Source organism: Lepisosteus oculatus, chromosome 20 (genome assembly GCF_040954835.1).
Source record: "Lepisosteus oculatus isolate fLepOcu1 chromosome 20, fLepOcu1.hap2, whole genome shotgun sequence".
NCBI classification, from domain to species: Eukaryota; Metazoa; Chordata; class Actinopteri; order Semionotiformes; family Lepisosteidae; genus Lepisosteus; species Lepisosteus oculatus.
In genome coordinates this window covers 342,267-363,607 of record NC_090715.1, presented here as the reverse complement: position 1 = coordinate 363,607, position 21,341 = coordinate 342,267, and the positions used below count along the sequence as shown (strand labels likewise).

Below are 21,341 nucleotides of genomic sequence, written 5' to 3'. Positions count from 1 at the left end.
CAGGAACCACACAGGCATTTTTTTAACACTTAAATATGTAATCACTGGAGGATCCACATTAATGATCATTTACCTGATGACTTTATCTCCTGCAGAACCTCGTCTGCGGTGCGGGCCACAAAGGTGATGCCCTCATCCTCCTTCTCAGTTTCAGATTTGTCATCTTCAGAGTCTACTGTCACAACAACAGGAACTGCAAGCAACAGAAAGTTCTATCTACAGTTCATGTTAATCTGTTTCTGTTTGCAAAGCAAGAAATACTGGAATCAGTTTAAAATATTAAAAGCTGTTTCAATTTGTTAAGTGACAAGTTGCACTACTGGTGCTGCTAAATTTCTGCCCTAACCTGACAATGGTGCTGTCTCACCTGTGTCCTGCCAACTCACATTTCTTCTTGGTTTACCATTTGGAACCAGCTCACCCACATCAGTGCACTTGGGCTGTAAGCAAAGCACAGATAATACAACACCACTCTTCTGACAAATGAGGAAGATGCTTTTGGTAGAAAAAAATCAGAAACACATTTAGAATTGTAATATCCTCTTTAGTTTGGTAAATGTCATCTTTTGTTAAGAGTTAACTAAGTAAACCCTGAGTTTTCTTAAAAAAAACATTTTCACCAGCTTTATGTCTGAGACTGTGAGGCAGTGAGACAGAGAGGCTGCAGGGAGAGAGGGAGTGAGGAATAGAGGCAGCAAGGGAGAGAGGGAGTGAGGAATAGAGGCGGCAAGGGAGAGAAAGAGTGAGGAATAGAGGCTGCGGGGGAGAGAGGGAGTGAGGAAAAGAGGTGGCGAGGGAGAGAGGGTGTGAGGAATAGAGGCTGCGGCGGAGAGAGGGAGTGAAGAATAGAGGTGCCGAGGGAGAGAGGGAGTGAGAAATAGAGGTGGCGAGGGAGAGAGGCTGTGAGTGTCACAGAAGCTGGAGGCTAGCCGTGGAGAGAGACCGGCTAGACGGGAAGACCCTATGAAAAGCGGTAGGAATGGAGCAAACGGCCCTCAGATCAGGTAGCGGACATGGGGTGACCTGGTGAGGCGAGCCTCTCAACAACTGATCCCAATGCCGAACAAAGAGGAAAGGGAGACTCAGAAATATATAGCCCCAGACAACAAGACACACCTGAAGAACAAGTAAAGCACAGGGAAACTAAGAACAAGACAGAAAAGGAGCGCCCTCTAGATGTAAAGGGCATGAAAGTGATGGAGTGAGGAATAGAGGCTGTGAGAAGAGAGGCAGGGAGGAAGAGAGGAATAGAGGCTGTGAGCGACACAGGCTGTGAGGGAGAGAGGTTATCAGGGAGAGAAGAATAGAGGCTGTGAGGAAGAGAGGCAGTGAGGGAGAGAAGAATAGTGGCTGTGAGGAAGAGAGGAATAGAGGCTGTGAGGAAGAGAGGGATTGAGGCTGTGAGGGAGAGAGAGAAATAGAGGCTATGAGGGAGAGAGGGAGTGAGGAATAGAGGCGGCAAGGGAGAGAGGAAGTGAGGAATAGAGGCTGTGAGGGAGAGAGGAATAGAAGCTGTGCCTTTTTCTGGGCGTGGTGCTCCTTCTTGTACCGGGACTTGGCCTTGCCCTGGTAGGAGTGGTGCTTGGTGGACTTGAAGGACTCCAGGCGGCGGCGCATGTTCCTCTGGAACACCTCGTGATCCTGCCGCTCCTGCTCACCAGCACTCATGAAGTGACGGCTGTAGTTCGCCTGGTACTGGGAAACACACACCACATCACACATCAGAGCAGCTATAGACACCAGATCCCACAGGTCCCACAGGATAGCCTCATTATGCAGCTTACGACATCACCTCCCCCACCTCTGAATTGCTTTCTAGAAAAATGAAATCCTGCTTGGCTGGAAGTACTGTACTGTTACTGTAGTACAGTTTCTTGCTCGGCCTGCTTTTATCAGAATGAGAGTTTGTTTGTCCAGCGTTTTTTGTGTCCAGCATTCTGAATGAGTGAAATTGAGCTTTCGGGCGTGGTGTGCTGAGGGAACTGCATGGGGTGCGGCGGCCGCATTACCCTTCGGCGAGGCTTGTACAGGTTGCCAGTCAGGACATGATGCATCACAGTGTCCTCTCGGTCTCGCACGCTCCTCACTGTGTCGATCACCTGCAGGTCCAGGCACACACCACTGCCATTCTCACGCCTGGGGTAAACACAAGCCCACATGATGCTTTAACACCTTTCCTACCCAGGAATCCCTCTGAGACAGGAGAAGGTCCTAAAGCACTGTTAATAACTGCACAATAGACTACGAAATGCATTACAGCCTTCAAATCTTTTCCTTTTCAAGGAAAATTCATCTTTCAATTAATCTTTTCAAGAACAACTACTATAAATGACCCATTCAATATACTTACTAATATCATAAATACAAATATATCATATACTAACAGTATATACTAATATCATAAGCTCATAAAGCCACCGGCTCCTATTTAAGGAAGCAGCAGCCGGTGCGAAGTGTCCTGGCCTTGAGACGGCAGCTCACAGCAGGTTAGTGACGGAGTTCTCGGAGAAGGAGGTTCTGCTGGGCATGGACGGCAGGACCAGCTTGGCAGATGAGAGAACGTGACCACCCTGGAAAAAATAGCAGAACTGAACATTAACAAAGCGTCCCACCCACACTCAGTGAGTGTCGGAGTCTGAGCTACAATTGCGTTCTTTTCATGGAGGTCCTTAACACTGAAAAGACATTTGACAACAAATCTGTCATAAGTCCAATTTATGACATGCAACTGAGAACTACAGTATGTGCAGTTTTCTATAAACAAACTCATTAAAACTACTATTGTACAATGTACACTGAAAAATACAATTTCCTTTCCAGTTTTAAGTGTGAAAGTTCAAATTAAATTGGCAGTTAATCCTTTATTTATAGAAACATTTTTTACCATTCTTTCATTTGAGAACAATGTAACACCTTGCCATTTCCTTTGTTGAGTTGATGGGTGGCCTCAGGGACTGGTTGATTTGGAAGATTGAGTCCCTGTACTAATATTAGCTGTCCAGCTCAGCACCGGGAAGTTCTGTGGTGTGGCTCAAGGGCAGAGGAAATTTCACTTTTTCTAGGATTTAGAAACACAACTGTCCTACATCACAGTGTATGGCAGCAGGATTACAAACTATCAAATAGAAAAAGAAAGAGCTTAGAAGTAGTCAAAACTTGAATTGTGTTCTAGCACCATTCTCTCCATTGTTCAAAGACCTGAAAAATATTCTATTAGGACATCACTAAAACACAGATTCTTTTTATCAGAAAATAAAAAGCTCAAATGAATCTTATATTCTAGTAATAGTTATCACTAGTATGAATTTGACTAAAAATTACTTAAAGCAAACTGTATATTTTTTCCTCCGGGATTAAGTCTTTATCTTTTTATCTTAAACTTTGATATTGTAATGGCAACCCAGTCCTGCCCTGGAGCTAATTAATTCTCTGGGGAAATCTCACCCCTCTGAAATTAGGCATTTTTGTAAGCATCACCAAAATGTTTCACTAAATCTAATAAGGAGGGAATGGCATCTGTAATAGCCTTAGAAATTGAGGGTCAAGGAACATGTTTGAAAAAAAGAGCAGTGGAGATTTTTTATGAAGTTATAAAGGGCTTAAAATCTCTAGGTCTATTACTTTTAACCTTGTTTTGTGCAGTGTGTTGCTAATGATTTGGGATGGATGTGGCTGGAAACTGTTTTCCTATCCATTTGAGATTCCTTGTTCCTGGACCTCAGAAGAGCCTCCAGTCAGTGAACAGCCACTGCCAGCTAGGGTGGCTCAGAAGAACATGATGTTTTCAAACAACATGAGAGCATTTGACCCATCCATCTTTTTGGGGTTTGCTTGTAGCTGTTAGATTCCAGTATCTCATTCAGGAATGTCTTGAAAGAAGTCAGCCTCTTAACTTCTCCAACACAGCCAAGTATCTTGTCCATACTCCTACAACTCTATGTGTAAAAATGTTCCTCGACTCATTTTAATATCCTTCCTCTTAGGTTGCATTTGTGTGTATTTTTGTATCACATTGATCAAAATTGTATACTACAGCATAAAGTATGTTGTAGTGTTTTGAACAGTTTTAATGCAACAATAATTTTAACCCAATGCTTTTACTTACAGATGCTGACATTTTGTTAGCTGCCTTTGTTATTTGTTCCCCACATTATCTAGATAATGAAAATGATGTATCAATGTAAGTCTTTTCATAGGCAACTTCATCCAGCCTGTGTCCCATCTTACATTTAGTTTGTTTTCCTGATCTGAATGTGAGAATTCCTGTCCAAGATTTACAGCTTAGAAAAGTATCCATCATTCTCTTACTTGCCGTATTCCAGATAGTTTTCCTTTGTGAATGTTTTTCATATATGCCTTTCTACAGTATCTGCCTTCACAGAGCAAACAAGCTTTGCATAAGATCTGCACTCAGAAAGCCCATCAGGCAGTATTGTTTGAGGAGTATTTACATGAAAAAGGCTGGCAGAAGACGGCTAATTATCCCAAAGCAGACATCAACATTTCAGCATCTGTGTAATCTATGCCATATTCTGAATGCACTGCTGTATGCAATTACACCCTGCCTGCTCCAGTAATGACAGTTATCTGCAGGGGTGCAATCCAGGTGCAAAGGAAGGGTGGATGAGCTACTCTCCAGAGCTGATAATAACAGCCTGCTGCACAACCCAGGAAAACATACAACAGAGCATGGAATAAATCAGAAGACAAGTTTATCTTTTCAAATTGTTCTGTTCTTTTTATTCTTTTGTATTATAATCACTTATACTGTTACATTGTCATTTATTTATGCCATAAAAGTGGCATAAAGTGGTATGATCGTCCAAATTAAACTTAGCTTTTTCTAATCAGGCAATGCAAATATGCGATGTACAATGTGATGCTACAGTAAAAAGTACTATATATAAAGCTGTGAATAAAAGGAGCATTAGCTATCTCTTGACAGTATCCAGTGCTGCCATGCTGAAACCAGTAGGGTGAACAGGCTTAGATTCTGAAACACACACTCTCTACTTGTGCAGTGCAATGGCTTACCTAGACAATAACTTGGTCAATTGCACCACCACATGGAAAGAAGCAGAATTACATCTTGTAAAGAAACATAAGAATGGTTACAAATGACCCCATCTAGCCTAGTTAATTGGCAAGTAGCTAACTGATCAATTATCTATGGATCTTATCCAGCTGTTTGCTTGACAGAAGCTAGGACAACATGGTCTGCTCCAGACACCCACAACTTTTTGTGTAAAAAATCCTGTTCTTATTTTTAAATACACTTCATTGTAGTTTCCTCTTGTGTCCTGTGGGTCATATTTCACTGTTTATTCTGGGGTGACTTTGTCAATGCATTTCAGGATATATATACAGTACATGAATTGTGTCCCATTTTACTGGTGAGATTCACTTTCTTTAGCCTGTCAGTTTTGGAAATTGGTTTAAGCTTGGGGATGTATCAGGTTGCTTTGCACTGGACTGATTTCAGAGTAGTGTTCTTTTAACATGGTGACTCCAGTTTTGCATAACATTCTAAATTGGGTCTTATCAGTGCATTATACAAATTTAACATATTTTGTATAATTACAAATAACATTATCCTGCATTTGTAACTAGACATTCTGATAGTATGTTTGTAGTTTCAGGTACTCAGCAGGTTTTTAGTAATGTGCACCTACCAAATCCACCTTCAGTTTAAGGTCGTAAGCAATCTGACAACTTTTGTTTAGGGTGCTATATTAATCCTAAAACACTTCACACATAAAAACAGAAATTCTTACTTGGTCAACAAAGCTGATGGCATCTCTGACGTTCAGTTTCTGATACATATCCCAGATATCATCTTTGATGCGATAGGCAGATTTCCGCATGAGCACCTGGCTCAGGTACTGCTTGTCAAAGTGCTCCCACCTAGATTGGGAATTTGAGGGTAAAAAGAATCAGAAAACAATTTTAAAAATCTGTAAATGTATAATATATTTTGTAGTATATCTAAGACACATACAATTTACCCCTCCCAAGAATGATATTCATTATGCTGTCTTCCTTTTGTATATCCACTTCTCCTGCTAAAAGTTATAGTATTAATCAATTTGATAGAATATTTAAGAAGCTGCCCAGGTGAAGAATGATCAGATCAGTGGGATGCAGTCCACACTTCATCTGTTAGGTAGACTCACTTGTCTCTCCAGTGGTGGTAACCATGGAGACCAGAGATGTCTTCCACAGCTGCCAGAATGTGGTCAAAGGCCTGGAGAGCGAGCAAGCAGAAAGTCTGGTTAACACACTGTCACCACAGGAACATATTTTGGATCTCATTAAAGGATCATGTTCCTTCCTGAAACAAAAGTGATCTTTACATCATTTTCAAAAATGTTTTTAGTGTGTAATAAAGTTATACACTGGGATTCCAATCTTCATAGTTTCATATTTTTTTCCCTATTGCCTCAGGAAGAGTGACCATGGCAACAGTCAATTCCAATCTCTGGAGCAGCTGTAGTGCTTCCACAGCACTGCAGGGACTCAGGGAAAAAGCCAAACCCGGAGGGCCAAGCTGAGAGTGGACTGCACAGGAGCCCCTCCAGCAGGCAGGAGAGCAGGTCAGGCTCACCCACTGGGTATCCCTCGCAGCCAAGAATGACAGTCTTCCACCAGCCTGAAGCTGGCTAACAAAGCCCATAGGGGATCTGCATACTCTGGGGACGGTTGAGCAGGTTTTGTCTTGGCAGATAAAAGGTTGTGCAGAGTGCCTCTCAGATATCACTGAGATCCTTCTCGAAACCACTCTCTGTAACATCACGCCTCTGCAAGTGGGGAGGGACTGTGGTTCTTAGAGTACAGGTGGGTTTGCCTGATGAGTTGATGAAAGAAACAATCTTTTCATCTATTCTAGTTGGCGGTTTCTGTTGGAGGAGATGTGAAGGGCAGACAACAAACAAAAGCACTTTTTTCTCAGGGCATCAAAACAATCCAGGTGTCTTTGATGTCAAATTGATTCAACTTGAAAGAGCTTGAAACCTGCAGAGGGGATCCAACTAAACCTCAAACACTTAAATTGTCAGGTACAATATAATCTATAAAAATTATGATCAGAATAAAAAATCATTTCATTTTCATTCATTGGCATCTGCTCTGTGGCACAGGTCACCCACCCTGTCGTGAATCTCCTCATTCAGAGTGGGTTTGTGCTGGCTGCTGCGCTTCACTTTCAGCCACTTCACAAGGGGCTTAATGGTCAGGCCCTGGGAAGACAGATCAAAACAATTGCCATTAAAAAACGGATACTTAGATTGAGGAATTGTGGCTTTTAACGTAGAGATGGGTCTTCCCACTATTGAAATGGTCTCTAGTGCTGAATTGCACTGAGCACCTGGGCAGCACCCCATGGATACAAATGCCTTGGCCTCTGTTTTGACACAGCAGGCAGTGCAATTACAGATCCCATCACTCCTTGCATTCAACACAATAACAGGCTCTTTGTCACTGTGCTGCTGAGAAGCAGCCATAAAAATGGGGTTTAAAAATGTTTTCCTGCAGAATTGCAGGCTTTCTTCATTAAAGACAGCTGAACATTGCCAGACATTCTGCTCTTTGCGGATATTTGATGTTAAAGTCTGTTCTGTTGCTACTACTGGAAAATGTTTTGTATTTTAACAAATTTTAATATATTACAATACAGAGAATATAAAATTTAGGACAGGACAGTTTTTTGAAAGAGCGCTGTTTTGCTAGTAGAAAAATATAACACTTACCTGAATAATCACTGTGAAGAAAACTACAATAATGGTTGTTGCCACAAAGTAGTCCTTTGCCTTCACCTTGGTTTCATTGAGTAAAATCACCAGCGCAAAAGCCACTGCACCTCTGAGGCCACCGTATGACATCACCACCTGATCGATCTTATCTAGGGGGCAGAGTCTGAACTGATTCAATACCCAGGTCTGAAAAACAACACCTTCGGAGACACACACACAAATTACACATTAACAAATGGCAGATTGCTTCCCTCTCAAACTCAAATAATATACATCACCATTGTTCCTTTGATTCTTGACAGCTAGTTACTAACACCAGTGGCTCTTTGAGTTAACACTGCACTTTGTCTCAGCACGATGGAACAGTACCACTCAGTATTTTAATCTTTTGTTAAAACTATCTAAAAATGTGTTTTAATTGCATAGTGTCTTATTAAACAGGTCTTCAATATATCCAGTTGTATTTCCCCCTACAAGCATAGTTCATGCAAAACCAAATCAAGAACTTTATTTCCGGAGTCCTGGGTGGATCTGTGTACACAAACATTACTCTGCTAAGGCTGTTGGCAGCTGTACTGCCTGAAATGTTGTGACACTTCTAATGAGACACAGTGCATTTCCAGTCTAGAGAGGAATCTGACCAGCAGATATTTCTCCAGTGCATTTCTCTTGGGGTAGAAATGTAACCAGCAGCAGGTAGAGTGTGGGCAGGGAGAATGCTGTTCACCTATGGCTCTCAGGACAAAGATGAAGAACAGTGTGGAGAGCACCAGGCCAGTGTCCCATGCCCACTTGGAGCTGTCCACAGCCGAGATGCCAAGGAAGATGAAGATGATGGTCTCCGCGATGCTGGCAAGAGTCTTCATGGTGTACTTGACCGTGGTGCGGGACTTCTGCGAAATGTTGGCTTCCACATATTTCTTGCAGCATATCCCACAGAATGTCATCCTGCAAAATGTACAGAGTACCTCAGCCGCAGCATGCAACAGGGTGGGAATGTCTGGAAAAAACTCATTTGCAGCTGCCTTGTCAGAATTAACCACGAAGACTCACTCACCATGTAACTGCATTTTTAAAATGGATAGAAAATATTAATTTGACTTTTTTGTATTAATTTCCTTCTATTAAAAACTCTTAATATTTGAATCCACTGTGAACAGTTTTTTTCCAGACTGAAGAACTATTTTATCTAAAATTAAGCACCAGTAACAAGGTGATTTAATTAAATTTATACAATTGCTAAACTACTGATGATCAGAAGAGAGCACTAAAGACAACACCAGTCTCATTTGCTCCAGCTGCAGTACCCAAACAAAAATATTTAACAATATCCTTTCTAAGAACTGGAATTACCATTTCTGGTATGTTAAAGAACAAAAGCAATATACAATATCGGCACACCATAAATAAGATGGACAGAACTACAAAGTAGTTACATTAATAATGATAGGAACACTTGTACAGTTCTATACAAAAAAGTTTCTATCCTTGTTTCAGCTGTGTGCATAATGAGAGGCAAGTCCAGTGGAATAAGGAGGATCAATCAGGATGCAGAGAGAAGGGGGAGAGTGTACCAGGCAGGCGGAATGACACACAGCCCTGCGGAGGTGGCTGTGTGGGTTTTTAATGGCTGATTTAATATCACCAGAAAACTGTAATAAATGCAGCAAATCTTGAATGACATTTCTTATCTTAATTTTAGACATATCTTTAAGACAAATTGCCAGTTTCAGGGTAAATGAATGGAATATAAATATTCTTATTTATAGGTTTTTAAAGAAAAAAATATTTTCTTTATGTTCTAACAAGCTAGTATATCTGCTATATCTAATGTGTTTGGCAATGATTCCCAAAACATACAGATGCCTTCTGTATTATTAATAGAATTTACTATATCCTGCTGACAATGTAATATGATCTTTACACCCTCAGTGCTAAACCGAGATGCTATAAATGGTTTTAATGAGTCATGCTTGAAAATCTCCATGTTATGCTGACTTAAGACAGCAATGCCTACTGCTGAAAAGGATCAAATATAGGAATTCTCCCTCAAATAGGTTGAATAATGCGCACTTGTTTGTTCTTTATTCTGTCCAGTGCTCCCGGAGGTTCAAGTGGATGCAGGTGAGAGTCCAGACTGTTAGAATCCATCATTTCTCAGACTGACAGAGCCATGACCCTCTGGGTCGGACACTCACGCCAGTATAGAGGACAGGGAGACCATCTCGGCCGTTAGGTAGGCCAGGTACACCAGCAGGAAGACAAACAGAGGCTCGATGATGCGCACTCGCTTGGTGAAGCGTGTGATGAGCGCCAGCACAAAGGCAAAGATCAGACCAATCACAGTACCCCCGAGGCTCACCACAAAGAAGGAGGCTGGATGTGAAGAAAGAGAGAGGGATGCGGATTGTAATTCCTCAGGCATGTATAGCAGCAGGTCAACAAACAGGACACCTGAAGATACTGGATAAAAACTAATCACTGCCTTAAAATTGCAGGCATAAGAAACAGTTTCAACTCTGCTACATATCAAAGCTACTCAAACAGGTTCACAGATTGCACTGTCTTGTACCATTTAGCTTTAAATAAATTAAAATTTAAATAATAAAACATTCCAAACAAAAGTGAGTATGGGCATGAAATCACATGCTTGTGACTGGCTTTATTGCTGATGCTTTTTACAGTATCAACGCAACTGAGCATCACAATGAGTAAAATAGCTCAGCCCTTTTTCCTCTGCTCAAGGCATCTTGCCTTGTGAAAAAATGGGGCCACTCACCTCAATTCACTTCGGAGAAAAAGAGCTACAATTTGTAAGAACGTGCCAGTACTTTCAATAATCTATTTGAACATTTAATTATAAAAAATGTATTTTAACTCCACAACAAATATAACTACTTACCAACTCCTTTCACATAATCCACAGGGCGCACACGATCTGTTCCCATCTCAACAAAAGAGTTGAAAACCTTGTACAGTACCTCAGGGAAAAAATACAAAAAGCTTACTATTTAGCTTTAAGCTTACATCAGCAGCTATATCCCCCTGCAACTCAGAAACTGGCAGCCCACTGAAGCTCAGCAGGTGTGTTCCGGGTCAGTATGTGGATGAGAGACCTCCTGGGAAAGCTAAGGTTGCTGCTGGAAGAGGTGTCAGTGGGATCAGTAGGGAGCTCTCACCCTGTGGTCTTTGTGGGTCCAAATGAGCCAGTATAGTGAGAGGGACACTACAAAGTAAAAAAGGCGCCGTCCTTCAAATCGATATAAAACCGAGGTCCTGACTCTGTGGTTATTAAAAATTCCAGGGTGTTTCTTGAAAAGAGTAGGGGTGTTACACCCATGTCCTGGCCAAATTTCCCATTGGCCCTTACCAATCATGGCCTCCTAATAATCCCAATCTCTGAACTGGTTTTGTCACTTTGGCTTTGTTACTCTGTTCCCCTCCCCACTGAGAGCTGGTGTGTGGTGAGCGTACTGATGCAGTCTGGCTGCTGTTGCATTATCCAGGAGGGGCAACACACTGGTGGTGACGGAGGGGATCCCCATTACCTGTAAAGCACTTTGAGTGGAGTGTCCAGAAAAGCACTATATAAGTGTAAGGAATTATTTTTAATTAATTATTATTTATTTTTATTTTTGAATAGTTTGATTTCAAGTTCTCTTCAAATGATTTAAAACATTTGAAAAAAATATTGGAAGAGCTGGGACATTCAAATCTTCGACATAAACCTGAGACATAAATATATAATCCTCTAGATGAAACCAAGCGAGCAATGACAAGCTCGCTCAGAAAGAGGTTAAGAAATGTTACAAATTAGAAGAGGCCTTTCATACCATTCTTCTAATTTAAAATGTAATATCTTTTTAATCCAAGGATCTCCTCCAGGTGTTTATAGAAGAATGGCACCGCAATCTTGGATAGCCCAATCCTGACATAACTTTTTATGTCACCTCTTCCCAGTGTTTATAATAGTAATAATAAACTTTATTTTATATAGTGCCTTTAAAGGTGGCTTCTCAAAGTGCTTTACAGGATGACAACAACAATAAATAAGAAGAATACACAAGATAAAACACAATTACAATATAAAGAGGAGACCGTGGATGCTGGAACTAAGAAAAGCAGAGGGGTGAAGAATGAAACCAGTTCAGTTAAGGCTTTTCTAAAGAAGAGGGTTTTGAGTCTGGATTTGAAGGAGTTTAGAGAAGGTGACTCTCTGATATCCTTGCGGAGAGAGTTCCAGAGCTTGGGGGCATAACAGGAGAAGGCCCTGTCACCCATACAATGTAGACGTGCTTGGAGGACAGTAGGGAGAGCAGTAATAGAAGAGCAAAGGTTGCAAGGTGGGGAGTAGGGGGATAATAGTTCAGACAGGTACTGAGGTGCCAAGCCATGCAGAGCCTTATACGTGACCATGAGGATTTTAAAGTCTACACGGAATTTGACCGGAAGCCAGTGCAAGGACTCCAGGATAGGAGTAATGTGAACACTTGCACTAGACCTGGTCAGGATTTTGGCTGCTGAATTTTGGACATACTGCAGTTTGTTCAGAGTAGATTTAGATACCCCAGCACGTAGAGCATTACAGTAGTCAATTCGAGAGAACACAAATGTGTTGATCAGCTTTTCAGCCACAGTTAGTGATAGCATTGCAAAAGATGTTTTGACAGTATGCTGCACATGTGGGTCGAATGTTAAGCCAGATTCGAATATCAATTTTTTTCAAAATTTTCAATTTTGATTGAAGCTCAAGTACAGAACCATCTACAGATAGGGTTACAGGACTGGCTTTACGAAGTTGATGGGGGGGTGCCAACACATATCTGATGGCACTAATTATGAATGTATAGTAGATGTACTGTATATGCCATTGCAGCAACACCAGGAGCTAACACCAAACAAGCCAGAGCTGCCTTACGAAACTTGAAACTTGCAATCTAGAAATTATAAAGCCATTACAGACCTCTTAATGCTATGCAGTATTTATCATTCATATTAAGACTGCTGATAATAATGAATGTTTCCTTATGAAAGCTCTAGTCCAGTTGATGTATTCTGCACAATCCCACTTGGACTCTGCAAAGTTTCCAAGGAGATAATTGCATATTCCTCACAATGCTCAGCTGAGGCTCAGCTTCTAATAAGTGTAATTGCACCAATTTTATATCTTCCTGTTAATAATGGTGTGAGGTTAGTATCTAGAACTCCAGTTCCTGGTACATCAGTATGTATGAATTCACCTGCTATTCACTGCCATTTCTCTCTGTTCTGAAGTTCAAAACGCTACATTTCTTTCCCACCTTTGGTCATCGTGTTAAAGCTCATCAGCAAAAATGTAGTTTTTATTTACACAACTGCATTTGACTATTAAAGCCTGCATTAGCCTGCATTAGCCAGTCACTTGCACAGATGGTGAAAATGTCTCCCCTTAGGCACTGTGAGGAAGTCTGGAAGCCTGCAGTCAGCTTCTCTGTGGGAACTGCTCCCTGTATTTCTTTTTTCCAATGGAGTAATGAAGAAAACAATTTTAAAAAGCAAAAACAATAAAAAGAGTGATACTATTTTTTTAGATTAATATGATTTATAATATTCTGAAGTCAAACACTTGCTTAAAATCAAATCAGTAATAACAAAAAATACCACTGTCACCCAGTAACTAATACAACCTCACAACATGTTATGTTTTAATTATCAGAATTTACACTGTCTGTTTGCTCTAGTGTATAACCAACAAAAACAGATTACAGAAGATAATTAAGTAAAATTGAAATGAATAAAACATTTTCAAATTTCATTCATGCTGATCCCTCAGATCCCTGCCTCGGGACAGCCTTCTGAGGATCCTCACACAGGAAAATCTTGCTGACTTGGACACTAGACAGGAGGTGCAGGAGAAGTCCCATCTTTATTACAGTTGAAACAAAAATTAACAAAAAAAGGAAAGACTCTGAACTAAACATGTGAACCTGCACTAGCATCTACTAACACCCAGTAGGACAGTTGCATCTTACAAAAACTATTTGTACACATTTGAAAGGGTAGCCCCAACTGCACAGCACCCCTCACAAGCTCTTTTATAGAAGACAGTCCAAGGTATATTTCAAGTGGTTGGTCAGGCAACTCCAAACCAAGATGTCATCAGGACATCTGTCTGGGTTCTGACTCTATGTTGAGACTTGAAACTCAAGTTTCTAGCCTATTCAGATTGTCTTCAGATCCAGAACCAGAAACACTGTGAATTCAGGAGTACTTTTCTTCACCCATGCCACACATTTCACTTGCGGTGACTCCGACACTGTGTAACTCACGAGGACGGGATAACAAATAAAGAATTATAAGTAAACACATATGTATGCTAACAGTGTATGCATCCACCTTAAGGGGTATAGTGATATAAAAAAACAATTAATGGACCTTATTAATGGATAGCAAGCCATCAATTATTTTTATTTTACACCTTAGCTACAAAGGGAATTATCATTCTAAACTGAAACACTAGGCAGAACATACATTTTTCCCATCAACCTCAGCTGCCTGTAAAGTAAACTGTATATCCAGTGTAGTTTAAATACGAAACCTTAACAGTAACAACAAAATATCATGTCTTAAAGGGGGATGGAGAATAAAGGCGCATTGCACCTGCAGGATCTCTTACCACAGTGACGGCATCATTGAGCAGAGACTCCCCAAACACAATGATGAAGAGCGTCTCATTGACATGGACCTCCTCAAACACAGCCAACACCGCCACAGGGTCCACTGCCGAGATCAGGCTCCCGAACAGCAGGAAGTCCATCAGCCCAGCATTTACATTACAATCTAAAAATTTCATCAGAGGAAAAGGGATACAAAATCTAAATAAATGTTTCCTCGTCAAACAGACGTACAGGGTATTGAAATGAATGAATTCTGACCAGATGTGAGTGTGACTTGACTCACCCATCAGCCCAGCTCCTTTGACACCCCAAAGGCAGAGGCCTGTGCTGAAGGAGTTCCACAGCGTGCCGATCACTGCGTACATTAAGATGGTGCCGATGTTGTCAAAGAAGAGTCTGCTGGGCATGAAGTAGCCGGAGTCGAGCACGATGGGAGGCAACAGGAAGAGAAAGAACAGCTCGGGGTGAAGCTGGTACTCTGGCTTCTTCGTGGCGGCCAGCACAATGCCCCCAAGTCCCAGTCCCAGCAGGATGAGCAGGCAGCTCTCGGGCACGACGCGGGTCACACTGTGGGACAAGTGGAACACTGCAGAGACACAAGACAGATGAGAGGGGGGCAATAAGCCCATCTAGCCTGGTAGTTTAGCAGCAAAAAATCTGAACGTTCATCCAGCCATTTCTTATAGGAGCCCAGAGTGGGTCTCAACCAGCTGTTTCAGATATTGGATAGTGTCTCTTATTCCCTCGGCTAAATGAATTTCTCTTGAGTCTCTAATTGTGACCATGTGTCCTTATTTCATTACTAAGTGGGAAACAGTCCCCTGGGAATCTATACCCATTAGGAATTTGTATATTTGGATCAAAAACTTCCAGCTCCCTCTCCCTACACAACAGTCCCCTGAGACCAGGAATCATTCTTGTTGCTCTTCTTTGAACTCGAAGGCTATAACATCTTTCTGTGATATGTTGACCATAACTGAACACAACACTTCAAAATGAGGTCTTAACTAGTGCACGGTAATGTTTGAGAATAAAGTCCCTGGGTCTACATTCTACATTTTTTGCTCTACGCCTGTGCATTGTTTGCTTTTTTATTTCTTCCCCACATTGTATTAACGAGGATGTAGAAGAATCTACATAAATACCCAGATCTCATCTGTGCGTAACATCCTGTTGCTCAGACGCACCCATGTCATCTGTTTAGTGCATGTTCCTATAGTACTAACGATATGGATTACTGTGCACTATTCAATGTTGGATTTCATTTGCCAAGTCTCTGTCTAAATGCCACACAGGAAACGAATGACTTTGATAGATTGCACATTTTGTGCCTCAATTTATAGATCTTACATAATTTTAAATATATAATAATAATAAAGATAATTTTAAATATGAACTTTTTTCAAACGTAGGTCAAACATCAGCCTGACTAGCTTCTTTATCCCATTCCTTTAAAAAACAAAGCAGCTCTCGCCTCTCATATAATGAAATAAATGAAAAATTAATTTCTGTGAGGCCAAGTTCCAATTTAAAGGTTAATGAAAAACAAAATATAAAAAGCTGTTATCATGTTCTAAAGAGGCTGATGTGAGACATATTTTTGGAAACTGTTATCATTAAGTGCCCTGCCTGCAGACTGCTGTGAGTTTCCCTCAGTCACAGTCTGGGGTCACCGGGTCACGCCAAGACAAACTCTGCTCTTCTCCTCCAGCATACAGTACACGACCTGACCACATAAAACTATGAACTAATTCCACCATTAGGGCTCCTAGTAATTCTCAAAATGCATCTGAAAATAAGACTTGGCTATGATTAATCCATTACTACAATTTAGATGCACTCCCACATTAAAATAGGTTGTGAAAATATTTTTTCTTCACATTAAGAAATTTCGCAACTATTTTATCATTTTAATAAATGACTGGAATTGGGGGCAGCACACTGACTAACAGTGTCTTCTCCCATTTTGTGTGGTGTTTGCATGTTCTCCCCATGATCGTGTGATCCAGGCTCTCTACTGTAGTTTCTCCTGTCACCAAACCCCACGCAGGTTAGGTTTGACTGGCTATGCTGCTGGACTGTCCCCTGCCAGGCAGGTGGTGTGGTGGGACTGGGAGGCTCATAGCAGGAGGGGAGCTGTTTCCAGTTCTCCTGTAGAACAAAAAGAGCACAAAGTGACCCATAGCCACCTCTCATCTGTGGCTTTTCTGATGTCATGTTCTATTTTTAATAAATATCTACTTCTGCTTGTAAAGACACAGCTTTAGCAATGCTAAAAATAGATATTACACTGCCAATTAACCAGCAGGAGTGCCAGAAATGTAAATGAGAAACTACACTGGTACATATTGCTCTGTGCTAAGTACACAGATGTACTACAAAAACAAAAAAAGGAGAAGAAAGTTATGCGTTAAAAGAGATTATCTGCAAAATGACTGTTTTTTAATCTTATGGTATTGGAAGAGTTCTGATTGAGTGATGGTGTTGAATGTTGGTATTAATAATAGTATTGTATTGTGTTGAATTCTTGTCGTATTTGTTATACAGTATGTTAATGAGCTCTTGATGTGCAAGACAAATTCCCTATGGGGCAAAAAAAGTTAATACAATTAATTTCAAAGGGGACAAAGTGCAGCGTCAGGAAGACCTTATTGAGGTGAGAAGAGAAGGTGAGGTGACTCAGATACATACTTTCTTTAACACTTTTATTAATCTGAGAACTGATTTCAGTGTACCTACAGGGAAGGTTGAAAGCCTTTAGACATAAAATACAACAAACCCACTATGTCGTTAAGCATTATTAGTCACCTCTTCAGAAAATCTGTAAAGAAATACAGCATGTCAATTTCTGGACAGACAGAAAATAAATTACAGCCACCAATTTATCTCAATAAGCTGAAGATTCCAGAATGATACAGACACTGTATCGATTCAAATTCCATTATGCAATACAGTATTTATAAATAGTCTTATACAGTACAGCAGGACTCTTCCACTTTCGTAACAAAGCTGAAATCCAATGCATCTTGTTCAAACACAGAAATTCCAAAAATTTCTCTTTAGAAATAAATGTGAAATTAAGTTATTTTTCATTCCCAGCCAAGCTATGGACTGGAACACATTCTCTTTGACAGACCTGGACATAAGAAGTGCATCAAATACGACATTACCGGAGCTCCTCTCCTCAGGCTGGCATTACTGCAAGCCTGCAGGCACCCAGCAGCTACCAAGAGCCCCAGCTTCACTAAACGCCAAGAGAACCAACAAAGGTCTCACCAAACCCAGAAGCCCACTGTGTTCTGCTAGACACAGCACAGAACCTGGGCTTGAACCAGAGATATCTGTAGAACAGGGTTTAACCCTTCCTGGCTTAACTGCGTCAGAGCCAAGGCACTTTACTCTTTTCTTCCCTAGCAGAAGGAAAAACCTCGATGTCAGAGCGCACCGGATCCTGGACCAGCAGTAGGCAGGTGGACTAGCCTGTGGTTCTGACCTACTCCCACCTTCACTCAGCAGGGAAACTTGTGAACAGTGAATATTTAATGATGTACTGTGCTAATTCTCACTTCAGGTTTCTGATAGAAGATAATGGCCTACAGGAAAATGTCGCAGGCACCCCTTCTGGTTGTTCAATGGAATATCATTGTATGTCAGATGCCTAAAAACATATTCAAGATAGTTTTTCTTTCATGCACCCAGTATCTGAAAGGAACATGCCTAAGACAGCAACCCAGTTTTAAGACTTTCTGAGGAGTAGAAATACATGCTGTTAATTTTAAAATAGAAAAGCTATATAGTCCTTTCCTCAAAAGAGAACACTAATAACTTCCCTGCAGCTGAGAAAGCTGATTAGTGATTGGTTAGGTCTGGTGTTGGGTGACCTGGTCTACAGGCAGACAGTGCTGTATAACAGAAACACCATCAAACCAAGATATAAACAATACAATTCAGTCTCTTTATGAACATCAGATTAGCCTATTTAATTAACACGAATGGTCTTCATGGGAGGATCATTTGGAATTATTGCAAAACCAAACTGAAGTTTTCTAAAGGTGAGAAAAAAATGGAGAAAAAAAGTTAAAGCCTTCATCAAGCATTTACATGCAAGTGCATTGTTAAAACTTTCATGTTCCCAGATGCTGCCCACAAATCAAAGATAACCCTCAAAGGCAGAGACACAATAGTGCAAAACACAAGAAGATAAAAATACAAAACTTTGAAAATATAATATACAGTACAGTGCAATTTTACAAGTGATTCTTCAGGGAACAAGTGGTTGTCATAGCATAACCACTGTGTTTCTTCCTTGATTTCTAAAGAACATATTCCACTTTGTAAACCAGACACCTGATCTTTATATTATTGCCTTTCAAAAGTGAGTGTTATGAAGAACTGCACTGTGTTCTGTGTGCAGTGTGCTTAGCGGAAGAGAGGGAGGAGATTTCGGAGTTCAAGAGCATGAGTAACACTGGATTTATCCCTCTGGCCTTATGTGAAGTACTGTAACTGCACACATGATCCTAAACCAAGGCCAACACACATGAAGAGACACTATGGAGGGATCCAGAAATACCAGAAGCTACAAACACCAGACTCTGCAGACCATCTGCCTTTGACATGTTCATCTTTCTACATTTAGAAAAGGACAGGAGTCTGTATGCTTTTCAAGCATACAGGTCTAAGGATGTTCACGACTTAATGCAGCTTCAGGCATTCAATAATTAAATTACCACAGACTCCTCACTGGTTTTCTGACATTGCAGTGACCATTCTTGCCTTTAAAAACAGCCAGGATGAAGTGCTGAGCACACATCAGACTCTTTCTCTGGAACAGCTGTTTGTTCTCCTCACTCTGCGCACTAGTAGCTTTCCTCCCACAGGCAGTGCTGCAAGCTTCTTCTTGGAAACCAAGTTAACTTTTAAGTAGTATTTCTATACTGTATAGATTTCCCTTATTGATTTACTTCTGTGAGAAATCAGAAAGTTGTGCTGCAATATTTCAGCAGAAACCTGTAAATCATGCTCATGTTAACTGCATACACTGTAATAGATATTTTGAACAAAAATTCTAAAACATTCTGTCTATACATAGAGCCAACATGTCTATCCAGTTCCTATGGTTACCAGTTAAGTCTAAAAAAATATTCATCCACTGCAATCCCTTGAAATAGCAACAACTGTCCAACTCCACTTGCAACGTGCTTTTCTGTCTGTTGTATCCAAGACAGCCCAGATAACTGCTTTTAAAATTCCTCCTTTGAATGTGCTTGTTTGGGGTTTCCAGGGATCTCTCTTTTTTATACAGTTTGGGTTTACAATTGCACGTGGCTGTAAAAAGGAAGACTAAAATCTATTCCTGAAACATGAGAATATTTCACTTAAAAAAAATGTAAAAAATAGTGTCCTGTAAATAACTGGACCTCACCGACACCAAGAAAAATGCAAATCTACTGAGACGCACCAGAGTGCAAGGTCAGAGAAATTAATATTTCAATATTCCTCAAACTGTCCTTTTCATTATCGCAGATACAGCGGAGGAAAAATCGTGATTCTGACAAAACATCCCCATTTCCAAGATGTGAACACAAACATGCTACAGTGCATCATGTACACATCTCAATCCCCACTTGGCCGGAGCATTAACAAATTGTTCCTCACCCCTCTGCGTGGAAAATAATATACAGCGCTGGACCGGATCGCTTATATGACTAATTATGAGCAACAGAAGTGGCGAACACTGCTAGGATCAAGATAGCGGAAATACCTGCGTTTTAATAAAATATTAAGACGAACAAAACTGAGGATGTTCTGAACATTCCTGTGGAAATGAACGAACGTCTTTGCCATTTCTGAGAAAAAGGGGAAAAGTTAAACTTACCAAACGGTTTCAAAATTATTTGAGGCAATTCATATTTTTTTCTAAACATGTATTGATATTGTTTCTACTCATATTCCATTTTCATTAAGCGGCGCTCAATTACAAATTTGTCTCTATGCTAAAAACGCCTATGTAGTGCACACTTAAATGCTGTTCAGAGACTAAAGACTTTATAGGAACACGACAGAAACCTTAAAAATTATATATAAAATCGTACTGGTATCCCTTTTTAAAATATGCAAATTGGCTACTTACGTATTTTTGCAAAACTGGCAATCATAATCCAGATAACTGTAAGGTAGGGTGCCTGGACGTAGCTCCATTCCCATTTGACAATCTCAAACTCGGTCATCGTCGCCGTGTGAGAACCGGCACCTGTGTCACAGGGTTCGGCTGTCTTCCCATCTGGCAGCACAGCGGTAGCCCCGGTATTGGCAGGGTCCCCAATGGGAATGGGGGTGGACACAGAAGAAAGACCATAAGCCGGCTCAGGAATAACCGAAGCCTCAGCCACGTAAAGGTCACTCAGAGTCTCCGTGGCTGCCGTTACAAGCAGGTACGCTGCGCAGCTCAGCATCTTAACCAGCACAGTCAATGGCAGAACACCATCCTGCCTACAGATGCCTGGTAAATATTAAATCTAAAATGAAACGCTGTCAGCCTGGGAACTAGCTTCCTATTCCAGACCCGGTTGCGGCACAACCTCCAGCCACGGTACCAAGGAAAACCTCTGGCGTATATTCGCACGTGACTGCCCCCCTCCGCGAAAGCGAGAACAGCTGTTTAAAGGCGCAGAGCAACGGACTTGTGGCCCTGGGTAACACTGGCGCAACACGTTCTCAGGTGCGAGTGTATTCGAGGTTGTGAGTAAGATGCCCATCGTGATGTTCTTGTTTCTTACTCTCACACTCTAGAACCATATTAAAAAATGTAAAAATAAAAATTGTACACGCATGCGCTATTATTTCAGTCTTTTACAACTAAATATGAACTAAATACAGTTGAATTTACAATGCAAAACTTTAGTTTTACTAAAAAGGACAACCTCAAAAGCGCATT

General features: G+C 40.9%; 1 protein-coding gene across 1 annotated transcript in view; it reads right to left on the bottom strand.

Annotated features, from left to right (window-relative positions):
- Positions 1-21,131, bottom strand: part of slc9a5 (solute carrier family 9 member A5) — a 29,038-nt gene extending 7,907 nt beyond the window's left edge. Inside the window, exons 1-15 of the mRNA XM_015368637.2 lie at positions 20,538-21,131; positions 14,688-14,990; positions 14,404-14,567; positions 10,651-10,729; positions 9,947-10,124; positions 8,476-8,696; positions 7,746-7,948; positions 7,146-7,235; positions 6,174-6,244; positions 5,775-5,904; positions 2,482-2,570; positions 2,010-2,136; positions 1,519-1,695; positions 368-440; positions 74-193 (exon numbers count right to left, since the gene is read on the bottom strand). Of these exons, the coding sequence (XP_015224123.2) occupies positions 74-193; positions 368-440; positions 1,519-1,695; positions 2,010-2,136; positions 2,482-2,570; positions 5,775-5,904; positions 6,174-6,244; positions 7,146-7,235; positions 7,746-7,948; positions 8,476-8,696; positions 9,947-10,124; positions 10,651-10,729; positions 14,404-14,567; positions 14,688-14,990; positions 20,538-20,859 (2,347 nt within the window). The 5' untranslated portion in view covers positions 20,860-21,131. The remainder of the gene's footprint in view (positions 1-73; positions 194-367; positions 441-1,518; positions 1,696-2,009; positions 2,137-2,481; positions 2,571-5,774; positions 5,905-6,173; positions 6,245-7,145; positions 7,236-7,745; positions 7,949-8,475; positions 8,697-9,946; positions 10,125-10,650; positions 10,730-14,403; positions 14,568-14,687; positions 14,991-20,537) is intronic.
- Positions 21,132-21,341: the final 210 nt, after the last annotated feature.